At 38.7% G+C, this 16,863-nt stretch overlaps 1 protein-coding gene across 1 annotated transcript in view; it reads right to left on the minus strand.

Annotated features, from left to right (window-relative positions):
• Positions 1 to 16,863, minus strand: part of cd82b (CD82 molecule b) — a 31,093-nt gene that overhangs the window by 2,746 nt on the left and 11,484 nt on the right. Inside the window, exons 3-8 of the mRNA XM_017687347.2 lie at positions 15,198 to 15,270; positions 7,609 to 7,733; positions 6,724 to 6,798; positions 2,898 to 2,996; positions 2,390 to 2,563; positions 1,283 to 1,366 (exon numbers count right to left, since the gene is read on the minus strand). Of these exons, the coding sequence (XP_017542836.1) occupies positions 1,283 to 1,366; positions 2,390 to 2,563; positions 2,898 to 2,996; positions 6,724 to 6,798; positions 7,609 to 7,733; positions 15,198 to 15,270 (630 nt within the window). The remainder of the gene's footprint in view (positions 1 to 1,282; positions 1,367 to 2,389; positions 2,564 to 2,897; positions 2,997 to 6,723; positions 6,799 to 7,608; positions 7,734 to 15,197; positions 15,271 to 16,863) is intronic.

A 16,863-nucleotide genomic window follows, 5' to 3' on the forward strand; every position in this document is an offset into this window, starting at 1 on the left:
TGCAGTTACTCTGGATATTAGATTTCATTTAATTTTTCAATAAACATGTAGGCAGAATAGGCAGGTGTATTATTTAAGCTGAGGAATGTTTTTGTACATTATGTTTGTGCACAGCTAGAAATACTAGTGTTTGAGGGCATTTTTCAAAAGCATGATAGCTACTACCACAATATACCACACAGATGACAAGACAGAAAAACATTTCGTCCATGTTCTCACGTGTGTGCATGAGGGTGTGAATAAATCACACGTAGGTGTGCAAAACTATAGCAAAGTGTGTTATCAATGCCGAGTGCTATCCAGAGCTATTGAGATACAGTGAGCATGGCTTCATACATGCCTAAAATTTCAGTAGTGGAAGCATCCATTTTAGAACTGATGTAATGATTAATTGCATGACTAATGATGATTCAAACAATTTTGAATTTGCCCAATTTTGCATTCCTGGATTCTATTATAACTGAGAAAGCAGTAGAGCATCAATAATGTAGTTACAATAAACATCCAAAATACCTCATCCTATAAAAGTGGTAGTATGTATACAGAAATATGTGATGTAAATTTGTAAGCACTGCAAATTAGTGTCATACTGAATTAAATATGGACACAAGAGCACTCAAGAAGGTGAAGGTTAGTTGGCTTTAGATCGTGAAACTTCTGTGAAACACGATCAAGCTATTTGCACTACCATATGTTCAGTGTTGTTAGCCTACTACACGATGATCCTAGCAATATTATTAATATTTCCTTTTTTGACAAGATGCTAATAAGCTTAATAACACGACAGATGAGAGTATAGAGCAAAGACAAAACAAATACTGCTCATTTATAGAATAATCAAATGAGTTGTACACACTTTCATTATTTTTTAAGTGCTTTGTGTAAAAGGAACCTTTAGTAAAAGTTCTGCCAGGAAGACTCTCATGCTGCATCATTACATTTATAACCACTCAATTTACAAAACTAGTGTGCTCCTTTTAAATGCCAATGTTACAACGCTCCCTCTTTCCTCCCCACCATCACCAGTTTGGTCCCGTCCTGCCATCTTGATCCGACAGGATCTGTGAGGGTCTCAACACTCGAAAACCTGGACTGAAGACAGGGCCTACACCTAAGACGGGTTCATTTTTACTGAATCATTATGTCAACTTATAAAATCCCTTCGTGGATTAAAACGGTCTCCTGCCTCCCAAGTCTTCCTGGTAGAACTGCTGAGTTGCACAGATATTATGATACAGGCAACTTGTAACCAGCTGCCTACACAACAGCTCTTCAGATGTACCTCAATCACTGCCACTCCAACGCAGACTCCCAAAATAACACCACAGTTACTCAGAAGCCAGTCCTCCACACTGGATATGCAACCCTGCAAACAAAACATGAAGACAGTAAAAAACAAGCACAAATGAGAGCAATATATACAAGGAGAAAAGGAGATGATCTTGAAGGGGCAAAATGAAAGCCTTGCCAGAAACACCTGTTCTTTAGGAATACTCAAACTAAACAGAAAAGACCACAGAAAAGGACAAGTCCCTGGAAAACTCAGCTTAAATCAGTTGTGGGTTGTGGGGACTCTGGCTAAAACAATGCTTGTTTAAACAGCATGTTCGTCTGGCAAAGAATTAGCTCAGGAAAGGACATGACTGACAAAGATGGCTAAGAAACATCTAATTATTACTTCTGTCTGGCTGCCACTGATGTGAATGTAAGCAGGGAGTATGTGTACTAGAGCTGCACTATATATTGTTGGTTAGTAGGAATGAAGAAATCAGTCTCTGTCTAGCCAGAAATGACCTGGCCTTGTTCCTGTATCTCAGCAACATGAGTGAAATGCTGATTTAAACATTTAGTACAATGTTTTTTGTGGATTACCAGTCACATTCACTAGTATGCTCTTCTGATTCATGCAATGCTACCAAACTAGAAGGATGAAGGTTAGCATGTGCTTCCTCTGTGGGTTAGCATATGCTTCCTCCTTGTGCCATCAGGAGTGATCAAAATCACAAGCTCCTGATGACAGGATGAACACTTCTGCTGGGCCCACACTAGATGATTTTTTTTGACAGATTTTTACCCCCATTTCCCCTTTCCCAACAACTATTCATAATCTGAAATGGTATTCCTTGTCAGAAGCTTGACTTTGTAATATTTCTCTTTCTAAGATATCTGTGATGTGATGCTCTCCATTTTAGAAATTGTATTATAAAAGCTCTGTAACGCACGACTGGCTTTAGACAGGTGAACACGGAAGCTCCACAAAATGTTCACTTGAGATGAAAGTGTTCCCTTTGGGTATATTAACATACTGTAAGATATACCATAACTATAGCATCTAGCAATATAATTGCAGTATAAAATTTCTTCCAGATCATGCAGGTGTAGTGTGTACCTTAGTGTATACAGGCCAGTCAGGAACCAGACTCTGACACAGGCCTGTCTCCTGAACCTCAGTCCCAGGAATGGATGCATTCCTACAGGAGCATGGATACAGAGGCTGTGTGCTGTTCTTTATCCACACATTCTCAGTCCAGTTAGATGGTCCAGTCCAACCACAGCACTGAATCTGAAGAGACATAGAGATAGTCAGATAGACAGACAGAGTGAGCAAGAATTATATTAATTATATTATATTAAGAATTATATGAATTATAAACATAAACTTCACACATGGTAAAACTGCAGACTGAAAAGGTTAAAGAATCTCATACTGTTTCAATTTGTTCAGCGTACATGCTGAATTAATGAATTAGAAAAAAGGGAAATGCACGGCCTATAATAAAAGCCATGATGTATCAAGCATGCTGCAGATTTTCAGTATTGAAAGACAAAAATATGAAAAACCCACATTCATCTGACATCAGAGACAATAGCTGGGGAACAGGTCAGAAAAGACTTACCGTTCTCTGCAGGTAATCCCATGCATGCTCGGATGTCTTGTTCTGACCTGTATAGTTCACCAGAATTGTGTTCACAATGCTGGATATCTCATGCTTCAGCTGAGAGAGAGGAGAAAAACAGACAAATAAGCAGATAACAACACAAGGAGGTGGAGGACCACAAAAAGGACTTATTCCTGCAAATTCATTACATAACGTGACCTTACCTTGCTATGTTCAAATACAGTTTGTAAGGCAAAAAATGTTCTTAACAACTTAAACTTTCAAGCACATATTTTGTATCAAACTGGGAAAACAACTGAATGACATAACCATGCATTTCATGGGAAAGATGAGATGAAGTAAGAAAAGATAAATGAACAGCTGGGCGTCCATGCCGAAAGGAATGAAACCTCACCCAGTTTTCAGAAAAACACTGCCACCCTGCCCTGTGGTGAACCATAAATTGAGAATAACAGCATGCCCAGGCAAAGGCCCGAGCTCCCTCCTCAATAAGACTGGCCATACAGGTAGTTTCGGAGGAGAATCATAACTTCTATAGCTTGTGTTATTTCTCACAATTATCAACATAATGGATTGGACCCATCTTTCAGGATTGACATTTTTAAACTTTTTTACTAAAGACTGTGCAAGCCAAACTGAAACTGCTTTTTCCTCACACTTTTCCCTAACTCCATCTCTCTGTTAATGTCTACTGGATGCACAGGCAGACACCAAAGACAACAGTAAATATTAAAAGGTATTTTCAGCAGAAGAGGCCTACATTATTCTGAAAGAGGCATATTTATCCTTTCCAGGATTTTCCCATTGATCCATGTTAAAAGAACACATTCGAGCAATGTCCTGCACCCCCAGAGAAGCAGTAACATAAGTGTCATGTCAATGGATAAAAGGTCTAGGTTGGTATGAAATATGGGAGAATGTGCGAATTTTGATGCCCTGTAGCTGTAAGTCTTGGCTAGAATACATACGTAAACCACACGATGGACCATTCTTATTCACTAAGCATTAATGGTGAGGAGTACAGATAGTTTTCAGATAATTTCAGTTAGTATATATTACTATACAACTACAACACTACTGCACCATATACCATTTACCAAAACACCCTAGAACAAATCAATATAGAGCTAATGTCAATTAAACCACAATAAACAGCATATGTATTGACTGACAACAGCGACCATTTGCACCATTTTGCACCAGTTTGAAAAATGTGTAACTGGGCAGACAATATTATAACACTGTATCTGGAGTCCAAATGTTTCTCTAGCAGCTAACAGTGTGCTGATATCCAAATGTGATATTGATTCAATTTTAAGGTCCTATACACTCACCAGACACTTTATTAGGTACAGTAAAAGGTTAGACCCACTTTTGCCTTCAGAACTGTCTTGATTCTTCGTGGCATACTTTCAACAAGGTGTTGGAAACATTCCTCAGAGATTTTGTTTATTTATTTGAGTTATTGTTGCCTTTCTACCAACTCAAACCAGTCTGCCCATTCTCCTCTGACATCTCACATCAACAAGGCATTTTCGTCCACACATCTGCCGCTCACTGGATATTTTCTCTTTTTCTGACCGTTCTCTGTAAACTCTAGAGATGGTTGTGTGTGAAAATCCCAGTAGATGAGCAGTTTCTGAAATACTCAGGCCAGCCCGTCTGGCACCAACAACCATGCCACGTTCAAAGTCACTTAAATCACCTTTCTTCCCCATTCTGATGCTCAGTTTGCACTTCAGCGAGTTGTCTTGACCACCTCTACATGCCTAAATGCATTGAGTTGCAGCCATGTGATTGGCTAATTGGCTAATTGGTTAACAAGCAACTGAACAGGGGTACCTAATAAAGTGGCCAGTGAGTGTATAAGCAAATGGTAGCTTTATTCAGGGTAAAGACTTCCTTAAAAGTGCACACACAACATCTTTGGCCCTGGGTACACAATGTCATAAATATCTGTATGTATTTGAATAGTATCTGTGTGGTGTGATTGGGATGTGTTTCAATTCTGTGGTAATTGGGTAAACACTATAATCAGACTGTGTTCAGCTTGTCTTCTTACACAGACTAACATCACAAGAACATAACACAAATTTCAGTGCTGTTCTGTTCTTCTCCATATTTAAAGCATCATATAAGACAAAATGTCTTGGGGAGGGAATGCAGTATAAAAGCTTGTCTGTTAGAATGGCTGTCAGACTGGGCTACTGCAGACTGATGGACAGCATGCTCTCAAATGAAGACCTTGTCACAACGTCTCAAATCTACTGGATCTCATCCTTAGCACGGACTTACAACAGTTCCCACATTCCTCATATCAAAAATTTCTTCTAGGCAGCTGCCTATATATTCAAAGGCTGCAGGCTCAAACGTTGCATGGTAAACTAAGGAAAGGGCAAGTCTAAATACCCTGTGTCTTGATAAAATGAGGATCAGATACATGCAATCAAATCACGGTGGCAGGATGTTAATGGCAATTGCAAACATTTGTAAAGCTTGGTATGTAAATATCATGACACTGGCTGTGTAAAGAAATTTAGCTATGAAAAGTCCATAAAGCTTTTTCTGCTGCAATAACAAATGTTTCACATGACATACCGCGTCTTGTACAACAACTACAAAAGGTATGGGTTAATTTGTAAATGACTCTGGAACACAGAATAGTGATGGATATGGCAGCTTTCCTGGGAGGCAGAAACAGGTACATCAGACATGCGTATGTTGGATCTTATAACTAAAGTGCGCACCTCCACAGGAGATGCAAGAAGTGCAAGTGTTTGCGTGGCATGAAGTAAAACAGTTTTTGCGCTTAAATGATTTGTCTTGACTGCTCATGTCAGATTAAGTAATGTTCAGAGGTCATTTCCAAAATATTCGTAGGGCTTAATTTAGGCTCAAAATTTCACCTTTGGGTTCCCAGAGCTTGCCTCTAATTTTATCCTGCTTTTCCCCTGCTTTAGTTTTTCTCCACACTTTATTCTGCTTCCCAACTAAAACAGTTTAAAACAGTTTTTAATCTGGTTTTAATGTTGTAGTCATACAGGCTTGTGAGAAAATCGAGTTTGGATAGAGTTTAGTTTGGGTTTAGACTCAAAATCTGGTGCTGTGGGTGGGGTCATATCAGACTCTGAAAGAAAAGTTTGGGGTTATACTCAGGTTTGAAAAAAAATTTCAGGTCTAATTAAGGGATCGACAAAGAACACTAGCTTTTCAGTTAATTGTATGCTTATGCAAATTAATGTTTAGACCTTATCACATGAATTTAATATGCAAACGAGGGGTGTATCCAAATCGACGCCGTATCCACTCTTGGAGATGCCGGATTCAGGTCCAATTTGTTTTGGCACAAATAATGCCCTGGCGCTATTCAAATGTAGCAAGCCATAACTGATAGTTTTAACAAACAAATATAGACACACACTCATTCATAGTTGCTGGAAAAAACAATGGCATCACCTCCTCCATCTGCAACTAACCACTTCCCCCATGTCTAAATCTCAGTTTCTACCCTAACACATCCTGCACCCATCTGTTGAATCACTCACACTTACTGAAGAACAGGCAGCATGTTGTGTTAAAGGCCTAGGATTTAGAGATTAAGTATATTGAGGCTTAGGGAAAAGGGCAGTTTGCAGAAGTGCAGAAGAAATAGCCTGGTTGAACATAACAGTCCACAGACAGAAACAGTCAATTAAAGTCACATAATATATGTGAAATTATCACTTCTTAGCTTGTAATATTTATCTGCCCTTGAAGAAACTGCTCAGAAGATTGGGTCTTTCAGTCTCTACTCAGTGTAGCAGATTATGTCAATAATACTTACCAAGTCTCGCTGGAAGTAAATGAGCACAGCTGCTGTCACCTGGGCAATGAGGATCAGCAGGAGACAGGTGAAGTACTGTGAAATAAGGAAAGTCACACATGACATATGTTTCAATTAAGCATTCAACTTGTAGCTCATTCACAGCTTTGCATTTGACTCTTTTGCATGCTTGACATGATCATAAATACTTTTAAATGTTCATGCCTCCTTGACAGGGGAGCTTATCAATACAAAGCTGTGTTATCCCACACTCTGCATACAGAGGGAGTGACAGCTGGTCAACCAGTGCAAAGGCACTTGTCTACTCCAAAGCTTATTTAACCCTACAGAGGGTATGAGGTCCCCTCATGAAGCCCCTCTAAACCTCCCTGGCTTATCCCTATTACCCCAGCTCAGCAAATCTACTGGCATTATCCTCAAAAACCCGTTTCACACAACCTCTTTATCATGGTAATGGAAAGGGGCTTTTATGCAGGTTTCATTTCTGTTTTTTGGTAGATTTTCTGCATGTTACCATCCTTGATATGATGACAAGCATAAATGTTTTACAGCAGAACTGCAAGCTTTGGGATCCAACTCAAACAAATTGTGATCATAATTGCAAATTCATCACATGATGTCTTCTGCAAAGTTCAGTTCCTGTTAGATTATAAAAGAAACATTTTGTCCAATTATTTGTCTAAGTTGTCTGTCCTCAGTATTAGAGAGAAATTCATGTTAAATGTTTACCATGACAGAAGATGCTTATTTGCCAGTCTTGATTTTATAATTTATATTGAGGAAAAAAACTCTTTTGTGTCATTTACTATATCCACTTGTCACATAAATGAAAATAAACACATTTTAATTAATTTTTAAGCAACTTCATATTCTTTGCAACCTCACCAGTCCTAGTAGACAACGGATCTCATAGATGGCTCCAATGCAACCAAGGAAGCCCATGAGCATGGAAAGAGAACCAACGCCAATCAAGATATAGGAGCCCACCTTCAGCGTGGTGGAAGATTCCTCTGTATATGCATGCAACAGAAAGACAACAGACAGATGTTGGCTTTGTAGGTGCACATCACACTTCCCACACCCACCCACCTATCCACACACAAAACAATCTTCCATATTACAAACCAAATACTGAATACAGAGAGCTAGTTAGAAAGCACACAAGTACCTTTTTTAAATGGCTATATTATATTCTTCTAGTTATAAACATTCGCTATAGTCAATTCTTTCAATTATTATTGGTGTTTCAGCTTTGTGCATGAGTAACCTAAAACACTGGTTTGCTGACTTCCTTTTCTTGACAAAGGCAGTCTGAGCAGAAGCCTATTTCAAATGCTGACAGAGTGATTTAATCTGTGGCTTTTACAATAAGTGAAAAAAAAATCATGTTAATAATATGTATGGGAAAGTTCTGGAACAATTCACAATATCCAAGTGAGAGAACTTGCAAATTTGACTATAAAGTAGGTAGTAAGATTTTTATATAATGAACATGGATGCTAAGTTTATTATTTGGGAACACATCCACCACTGAGTAAACAGAACAGTAACTCTAAGATATATATATATATAGTAAGTATTTTCCTAATTTTGAATATTCAGAATTGTGCATTTTCAAAATGTACCAGTGGACTGAATATAAATACTCAGTTTCTTCATCTTGAATACTTCTAATTTGTATATTTTAACCCCAGAAGTGGACCATTCTCAACACTGCAATGACACTGACATTTACAGCATTTAGCAGACGTTCTTATCCAGAGTGGCTTACAAAAAGTGCTTTGTCTATCTAGAGAAAGTATCTTTGCTAGTTACCAATAGGTTAAAGAAAAAGACAGTCATGAGCTCAGATACTGCTAGAAACAAAAGTCAGTGTAGATACCCAGAAAAAATGAACAGAGTTGAGCACAGAACTCTGTGCCATGCAATGCAATACAATACAATAAACAACAATACACAGTGCATTCAACAATAAAGTAAACTACAATACACAGTGCAATACAATAAAATATGATATCCAATATGTGGAGCACAGTATATTACAAACAAAACTTCATTCAATGCTCATTTAAGTGCTGTATAAAGAGATGTGTCTTCAGTCTGCGTTTGAAGACAGCAAGAGACTCTGCTGTTTGGACAGCCAGTGGGAGTTCATTCCACCACTTGGGTCCCAGTACAGAGAACATTCTCGACGCTTGTCTTCCACATGCCTTGAAGGATAGCGGGTCAAGCCGAGCTGTACTCGAAGCTCAAAGGGCTAATGGTACAGTTCGAGATTTCACCATTGCCATCAAGCTAGTAGGGGCCATTTTTGGTTTGGTAAGCAAGCATTAGGGTTTTAAATTTGGTGCTCGCAGCTACAGGAAGCCAGTGAAGGGAGCACAGCAGTGGGGTGACGTGGCTGAACTTGGGCAGATTGAAGACAATCCGTGCTGCTGCATTCTGGATGAGTTGCAAAGCCTTGATGGCCTGCATGGGAAGACCAGCCAAGAGCAAGTTGCACTAGTCAAGCCTTGAGATGACATAAAACTGCACTAGCACCTGGGTGGCCTCTTGGGTGAGGAAGGGTCAGAGCCTACGGATGTTGTACAGGAGATATCTGCATGACCGAGTTAGGTTCGCAATGTGAGTTGAGAACGATAACTGGCCATCCAGAGTTTCATGATAGGTATGTTAGTGAATTTTATATTACAGCAGTTAAACCCAATTCAGCAAAATCCAGCATTTGCTTATGTTTTAGTAACTTGTCCCATAGATAAAAGTTCATTAATTAAAGGAAAACTGCAGAACTTTTATGATCACTACACTTTATATACAGATCACTGTTTACATCTCTTTTTTACCAATAGTACTTTTACATTTACTGTACTGTACTGCAATTCACCATGCACATTTCTGTTTATATACCTGATACACTTGAATATCTGATTATGCACTAACTGTCTATACGTCAAATACACCTATAACACTTGCCTATGCACATCTTGTCTGTCTTTTGTCTTTGCACTGTACTATGCATCTTTTATTACTGCACTGGAAAAGTAGCCCCATAGTGTTTTGTTATACTGTACTACCCTGTATTGTATAATGACAATAAAGTTGAATTGAACTGAACTGAATCACTTCACTCTGAAACAGCAGAAAATCCTATAAAATGCAGTTCCATTCAGCCTCATAGAACATGTCCGTCTCTGTTTCAATTGCAATTGACCTACAAAGCACACACAACCAATGCTATGTATAGCACAGTACAAATCTAATGTTCTGTGATAATTAAAGGGAAGACTGGGGCTCAAGAGAGTCGAGGGCAGGGTCTGTGTAGGTTGGGTGTATATGACCTTTGAGGATGTAATTTAAATGAGAAATGAGGAGCCGTCTCTCAGCAGCTCCTGGTTCTGTTTTCTACTGTTGGTAGAACTCTTGAGCACAGAATGTAAAGAGCAAAGAGAAAGCTTTCATCCTCCAGCTACACATGTGCATTTAGTGGCTGTGACAGCCTACCACAAACAGATGTTCAACTTCATCGGTGGGGCGGAGCAGCAGAAATGTGTCTCTGTAAGCTCGCTGTACAGAAACAGACCACATCATCTGTAAACCTGTGTAAACATTTAGCCCTAACCACATGCCTGTTAAAAGTCAGTAAAATTACAAAATAAAGCTGAATATGTGTAAATGTACATGTGATGCATACTGTCTTTCTCAAGGCCATTTGTGTGGATAATTTTCACTTAGTCTAATACTTGATTTAAGGTTCAATGTACGGATTAAATATTCCCAAAACAGGAAAACCAGATTAGCCATATTAATACTGCACTAATGCTTTTTGTGTGGTTTGTCTTACTGGGCTTCACTGCACTATCTAAAATAGCCATAAATACTGGGCTGAATGTCTTACAAACTGCATTTCCTAGGTTTTCAACAGATATATCAACAGGACAAAGATTTTTAGCAAGTGTATCTTACCACTGCCTACCAAACATTTTCAACATTATACTGTTGAAAACGAAATGGTGGGATGTTTTTTCAGCTAACTCCCAATATTTTCATTTTTAACTCATCATCTATATAGCCCACACAAGGAAAAACCAAATCAAATCAGAGCTTCATGCTCCCCTTGCCAATTTCTGGCATAGACTCAAAATACTCTCATGAATTAGACAAATAACGCTTAGAGCTCACTGCCATCTGCTATCCTGAAAAAAAGGCATTCACCAAAAGAGTGTCACTAAGATTGACGGCTTTGGCTGGTGTTCTGAGACCAAGAGTGACCTGCCTTGGCCTTTATTCCTAACTTTGTTAATCTCGCTACATAGTTTATAATGTTTTACTGTACTGTGTCACTTTGTGACTTAAACAGTGAAAAGACACTTAAAATAAAAAAAAAATTCAATTATTGTATTATTATAGTCTGTACTCTTACCAAGCCTCAGATGTCTGTTAAAACAAGTTACGACCCCAATTCCAATGAAGTTGGCATGTTGTGTAAAACATAAATAAAAACAGAATACCATGATTTGAATGCACTTCAAAGACAAGATATTTAATGTTCAAACAGATAAACTTTATTGGTTTTTGCAAATGTTCACTCATTTTGAATTTGATACCTGCAACATGTTCCAAAGAAGTTGGGACAGGGGCAACAAAAGATGGGAAACACCTGATTGGAACATGGGGGAGTATGGGGCAGTCATGGACTGGAGGTTAGGGAACCAGCCTCGTGACCGGAAGGTCACCAGTTCGATCCCTAGAGCTGACAGCACATGACTGAGGTGTCCTTGAGCAAGACAGCTAACCCCCAACTGCTCCCCAGGCGCTGCGGATTGGGCTGCCCACTGCTCTGGGCAAGTGTGCCCACTGCTCATTGTGTGTGTGTGTGTGTGTGCGCGCTCACTAGAGTGTATGTAGTGTTTTGCTTCACGGATGGGTTAAATGTGGAGGTGAAATTTCCCCATTGTGGGACTAATAAGGGTCTCTTAATCTTAATTCCACAGGTGAACAGGTTAATTGGAAACAAGTGAGTGTCATGATTGGGTATAAAGGGAGCATCCCTGAAAGGCTCAGTCGTTCACAAGCAAGGATGGGGCGTGAGCAACTGCATGAGCAAATAGTCCAACAGTTTAAGAACAACGTTTCTCAACGTGCAATTGCAAGGAATTTAGGGATTTCATCATCTACAGTCCATAATATCATCAAAAGCTTCAGAGAATCTGGAGAAATCTCTGCAAGTAAGCGGCAAGGCAGAAAACCAACACTGAATGCCTGTGAACTTTGATCCCTCAGGCGGCACTGCATTAAAAACCGACATCATTCTGTAACGCATATTACCACATGGGCTCAGGAACACTTCAGAAAACCACTGTCAGTGAACACAGTTCATCGCTCCATCTACAAGTGCAAGTTAAAACTCTGCCATGCAAAGCGAAAGCCATATATCAACAACACCCAGAAACGCCGCCAGCTTCTCTGGGCCGGAGCTCATCTGAGATGGACTGACGCAAAGTGGAAAAGTGTCCTGTGGTCTGACGAGTCCACGTTTTAAATTGTTTTTGGAAATCATGGATGTCGTGTCCTCCGGGCCAAAGAGGAAAAGGATTGTCCGGATTGTTATCAGCACAAAGTTCAAAAGCCAGCATCTCTGATGGTGTGGGGGTGTGTTAGTGCCCATGGCATGGGTAACTTGCACATCTGTGAAGGCACCATTAATGCTGAAAGGTACATACAGGTTTTGGAGCAACATATGCTGCCATCCAAGCAGCGTCTTTTTCAGGGACATTCCTGCTTATTTCAGCAAGACAATGCCAAGCCAGATTCTGCACGTGTTATAACAGCGTGGCTTCATAGTAAAAAAGTGCGGGTACTAGACTGGCCTGCCTGCAGTCCAGACCTGTCTCCCATTGAAAATGTGTGGCGCATTATGAAGCGCAAAATACGACAACGGAGACCCCGGACTGTTTAACAACTGAAGTTGTACATCAAGCAAGAATGGGAAAGAATTCCACCTACAAAGCTTCAACACTTAGTGTCCTCAGTTCCCAAACGCTTATTGAGTGTTGTTCAAAGGAAAGATGATGTCACACAGTGGTAAACATGCTCCTGCCCCAACTTCTTAGGAATGTGTTGCAGGCATCAAATTCAAAATGAATGAATATTTGCAAAAAACAATAAAGTTTGTCCACTTGAACATTAAATATCTTGTCTTTGTAGTGTATTCAATTGAATATAGGTTGAAAAGGATTTACAAATCATCGTATGCTGTTTTTGTTTTACACAACGTCCCAACTTCATTGGAATTGGGGTTGTAAAACATTCGTCCAGTGGTCTCCACCAATGTACTGTAAGTGAATGTTGGTCACGAATTTTATTAATGTATAAGTATAAATACATATACTAAACTGACAAGAATAATATTTCCATGTAAGTTACAGTGCTGGTTTTCCTGAAAAATACTCTTTCTAAGTCTGCTTTTATTTTTTGGAAATATCTAGCAGCAATGTGTTTCTCTTTCCCAGGAATGAAAAGCGCCTGTTTTTTTGAGAAAATGTTTTGAAGGGCCCCTTTTATCATGACCATTTTAGAAAGCTATTGTTTTTAGAATCCAATTGTCCCTCTAGAGATAGCAGAGGCTCTGGCTCTTGCTCAACTTCAGTACCATGAGGATATCCTCATACTTGGGGTGGCCTTGCTCCGACCCCATGTCTCTGGGCAGGGTCCTCTGTTCTACCACTATAGGGGCTGGAACCTCCTACACTTCGCCCATGTAGTGCTGTATATGGACGCCTGACTGTTTATTGACTTAAGTAGTCTTCGCTCTGAGCTTCCATTAAGTTTGGCCAAAAACAGGATCTCTGTGTGTTCCCAGTTTCCATGTTGCATTTTCTTCCCTTGCTTTCGGTCACAGTCTTATTTATAGTGTCTCACAGCTACACGGAAGAGAATTTCGGATCTCATTTTTTAAAAGAATTTAATTAATTATACTTGTTTTTGGCTGTAATCTCTACTGCAGTTTTCTTTACAACTTCACTTACATGTCAGCTGGTACATTTGTTTGCATCACAGTAAATTTTGTCCATAAATACACTCAAACATAGATCACTGTTGTGTTAACAGAGAGAGTTTGGAATTTGAGAATGGAAACTATGAGTGTACAATGGGTGACAAAACACAGATGTTCATATTCACTAAGTAGAAAATTGGCACTGATACACAGTCAAATGAAATTCAGTCAGCACTTGCTTAGTGTGTTACAATAATCACATTAAACTTTAAAGAGTGGTCAACAAAATAATTCCAATAGGGTTTGTGCTATTTGCTTCTCTTGAAATTTACTTTAACTTTAACTTTCATGTCATCCATAGGTTCAGACTTCTCTAACTAACTCTTATAACCTAACATTAATTCTATCATGCTGCACTTTTTTTCCATGAAGTTACTAAAGAATAGGGCTAAGAATGTAGGTGGCTAAGAATGTTAAAGGATTTAAAACATTTCCTTGATGATGAAAGGAAGCTAAATGGTGAACAGACTAATGTCCCAATCGCATGCAAGGGAATAGGAAATGGGATGTAGCAAGAAATCTCAGCACCTACTTTCTGGGTCCTATACCTAATCTGCAGTACCATGATAAACAGCATGCATGTACTGGAATACACTGTACAGAGGAAAAATATTTTTTTATTATTATTACTTGACAACATAGCTGAATGGGAAAGGCTGGTTTAGTAGACTGTTTTAAAACTGGTCTGTCTTATTAAAATACTTCCTCTCAATGCTTTTACACAGTTTATGCTATATATACAGACTTATCAACCAACTTCACACAGGCAACTGAGTGCATGTCCCAAAGAGAATGTGCTGTGTACATATGAATGTACAGTTCCAACCTACTGATCCAAATCAACTGAGCTGAATTACATACTACCAGGATGTGAATCTCCTCACCATGAAAAGAATAAAACTTTGAGGAGGATTTCCAAAGTCCCCAAAATACATGTTGGAAAATCCTTTAATGAGTCAGTCACACGTATAAGCTTAGACTTCACCACTACTGCTTGGGGCTGCGGTTAGTAGCAAAAAAGAAACCCCCTACTACTAAAAAAAAGAATACACATCACAGCTAAATAGAGAAAGCTGCAATCAAAAACATCACAGAAACAAGAGCAACTTTCCACAACACACTATGAGGCCTCAACATCTGGCCAGAGGAAGTGCTGAGCTATGAATCTTTTTCTGAGAGACAGGACAAGCTATATGGTTTTCTACTGAGGGTCACACGTAAAGCCTTGTTCTCTTGAGGACCCAGGAATGGAATCAGCCACCAGAACAGCACATCTAAAAATCTAACAGCCTCAGGCTTCTGCTCCAAAGAGGTTATATTCATTTGTCATGAAATATATCCTGACATGGACTCTGAGGTCACTAAGACATGAAAATATAAACAACAGGGAAGGACAAAATTCATCAGTTTTTGCACTTACGCAGAACTGCAATAAAACTCTGGTTATCCAGAAGAACCCACAATCCAAAGCCCATGATCAGAGCGCCAAAAATCTAGAGAGTAAGAAAAAAATTCATTAATACATAAGCCACACTTGTTACATGTTGATATTTCTGTGCCTAGCAGGATTTAGAAAGGTAAAGACGAAAAAAAGGTAGAGAGCGAGAAAAACTGCAGACAGATTCACAAAAAGAACATTTTCTTCCCGGTCCCCATGCCATACTAAACCTCAAGTACACAAGAATGCAATCAGATGTCAGAACAGCACAACTGAAACTTCTAGGCTTCTAATGACTGTTTTACATGGTGAATCCTTCACACAAATAGTAGCAGATCTGAATCTTAACCATCCAATAGGCCATCTTCTGTTTTATTTTCTTGCCCATGATGTATTAATTAACATAATTCTGTAAAAATAAAATCTGTTTGATGTAATTACAGGCTAAGTAGGCTTTTATAAAACTTGTTTCAAAGTAAAGCTGTAGTGTTGTAGTAGTCTAATCCAGTTTTAGTCTTGAGAACGGTCTTAAAACCGGTCTTGAAATCTCTTTTGTCTCAGTATTGACATCATTTTTACTTGACCTTCTCTTGGTCTCGGGCTAAGGTGTACTCAAGAACAGCTGAATGCAATGCCTACATCTGAGGTAAGTAGAGACTGAACTTTTTTCTATGATTATTGAATGTGAATTTCAGTAATACATTTACTCCTTTCTCTCTGTTTAAATAAAGTCTGTTTGCAGCCAGTTGTGGATCTAATTGATCCTTTTCATGACAGCTTAACTGGGCATTATTTGTTTGCTGATGTTCACTGGATCCAAAATTCTAACATTTTGGATAGCAGTGCTGAGACGTACACTAAGTTCTTTTTAAGCAGATTTATGACAGTGTGCTCAGTAGTGGATCAGTTTGGTTTAGTTCTTTTGTCATTACTACCAGCTTTTACCACACCTATTACATTGAATGAGAAGTATCCCCAGCATGGTGGAGCATATTAAGTGTAGTACTCTACCGTACTTGTATTGGAATGTTCATTTTAAATGTTCCCCATAACATTGAAATGTTTCCAGTATGTTATTTTAATTCTTAATATATTACATATTTGACTCCTTTACAACCTAAAGTATATTAGGCAAAGACATATGGACGTTGTTGATTTAGTCTGATCAATACAGAAGTCTGTTTGGTCAGGCTGTTCTCAAGGCCATGAAGGCTGTTATTTAAATTTTTCACTCAACAGAAACACAGAATTTCCTCCTGTCCAATCCAGTTAGTTAGCTATTAAAGTAGTTAAGGGAGAACAAGGCAAGTTTAGTCATTATTTTATTAACTTTAATTCAATTGTTTTACTGATACCAATGAACTTTTTAGTGATGTTTGGCAATCAAGATGTTTTATAGATTATAAAGTTTACTCAAATCTGAAAAATGTTAGTCCTTGCAATCGGAAAAAAAAATGTCTACTGGCACAAATTGAGCTGACAAGCAGAGTAAGTTGAGCCAGCTGGAGTAAAATGAGTCACAGAATGACAGTATTGAAGTGAAAAATAAATAAATGTTAATTAAACATAAATCTAATAGACATTTCTTCAAACAACAACCTATTGCAGGCCTAAATAGGTGACTCTAAATAACACTGTTAAAGAACTT

Source organism: Pygocentrus nattereri, chromosome 7 (genome assembly GCF_015220715.1).
Source record: "Pygocentrus nattereri isolate fPygNat1 chromosome 7, fPygNat1.pri, whole genome shotgun sequence".
Lineage (NCBI taxonomy): Eukaryota > Metazoa > Chordata > Actinopteri > Characiformes > Serrasalmidae > Pygocentrus > Pygocentrus nattereri.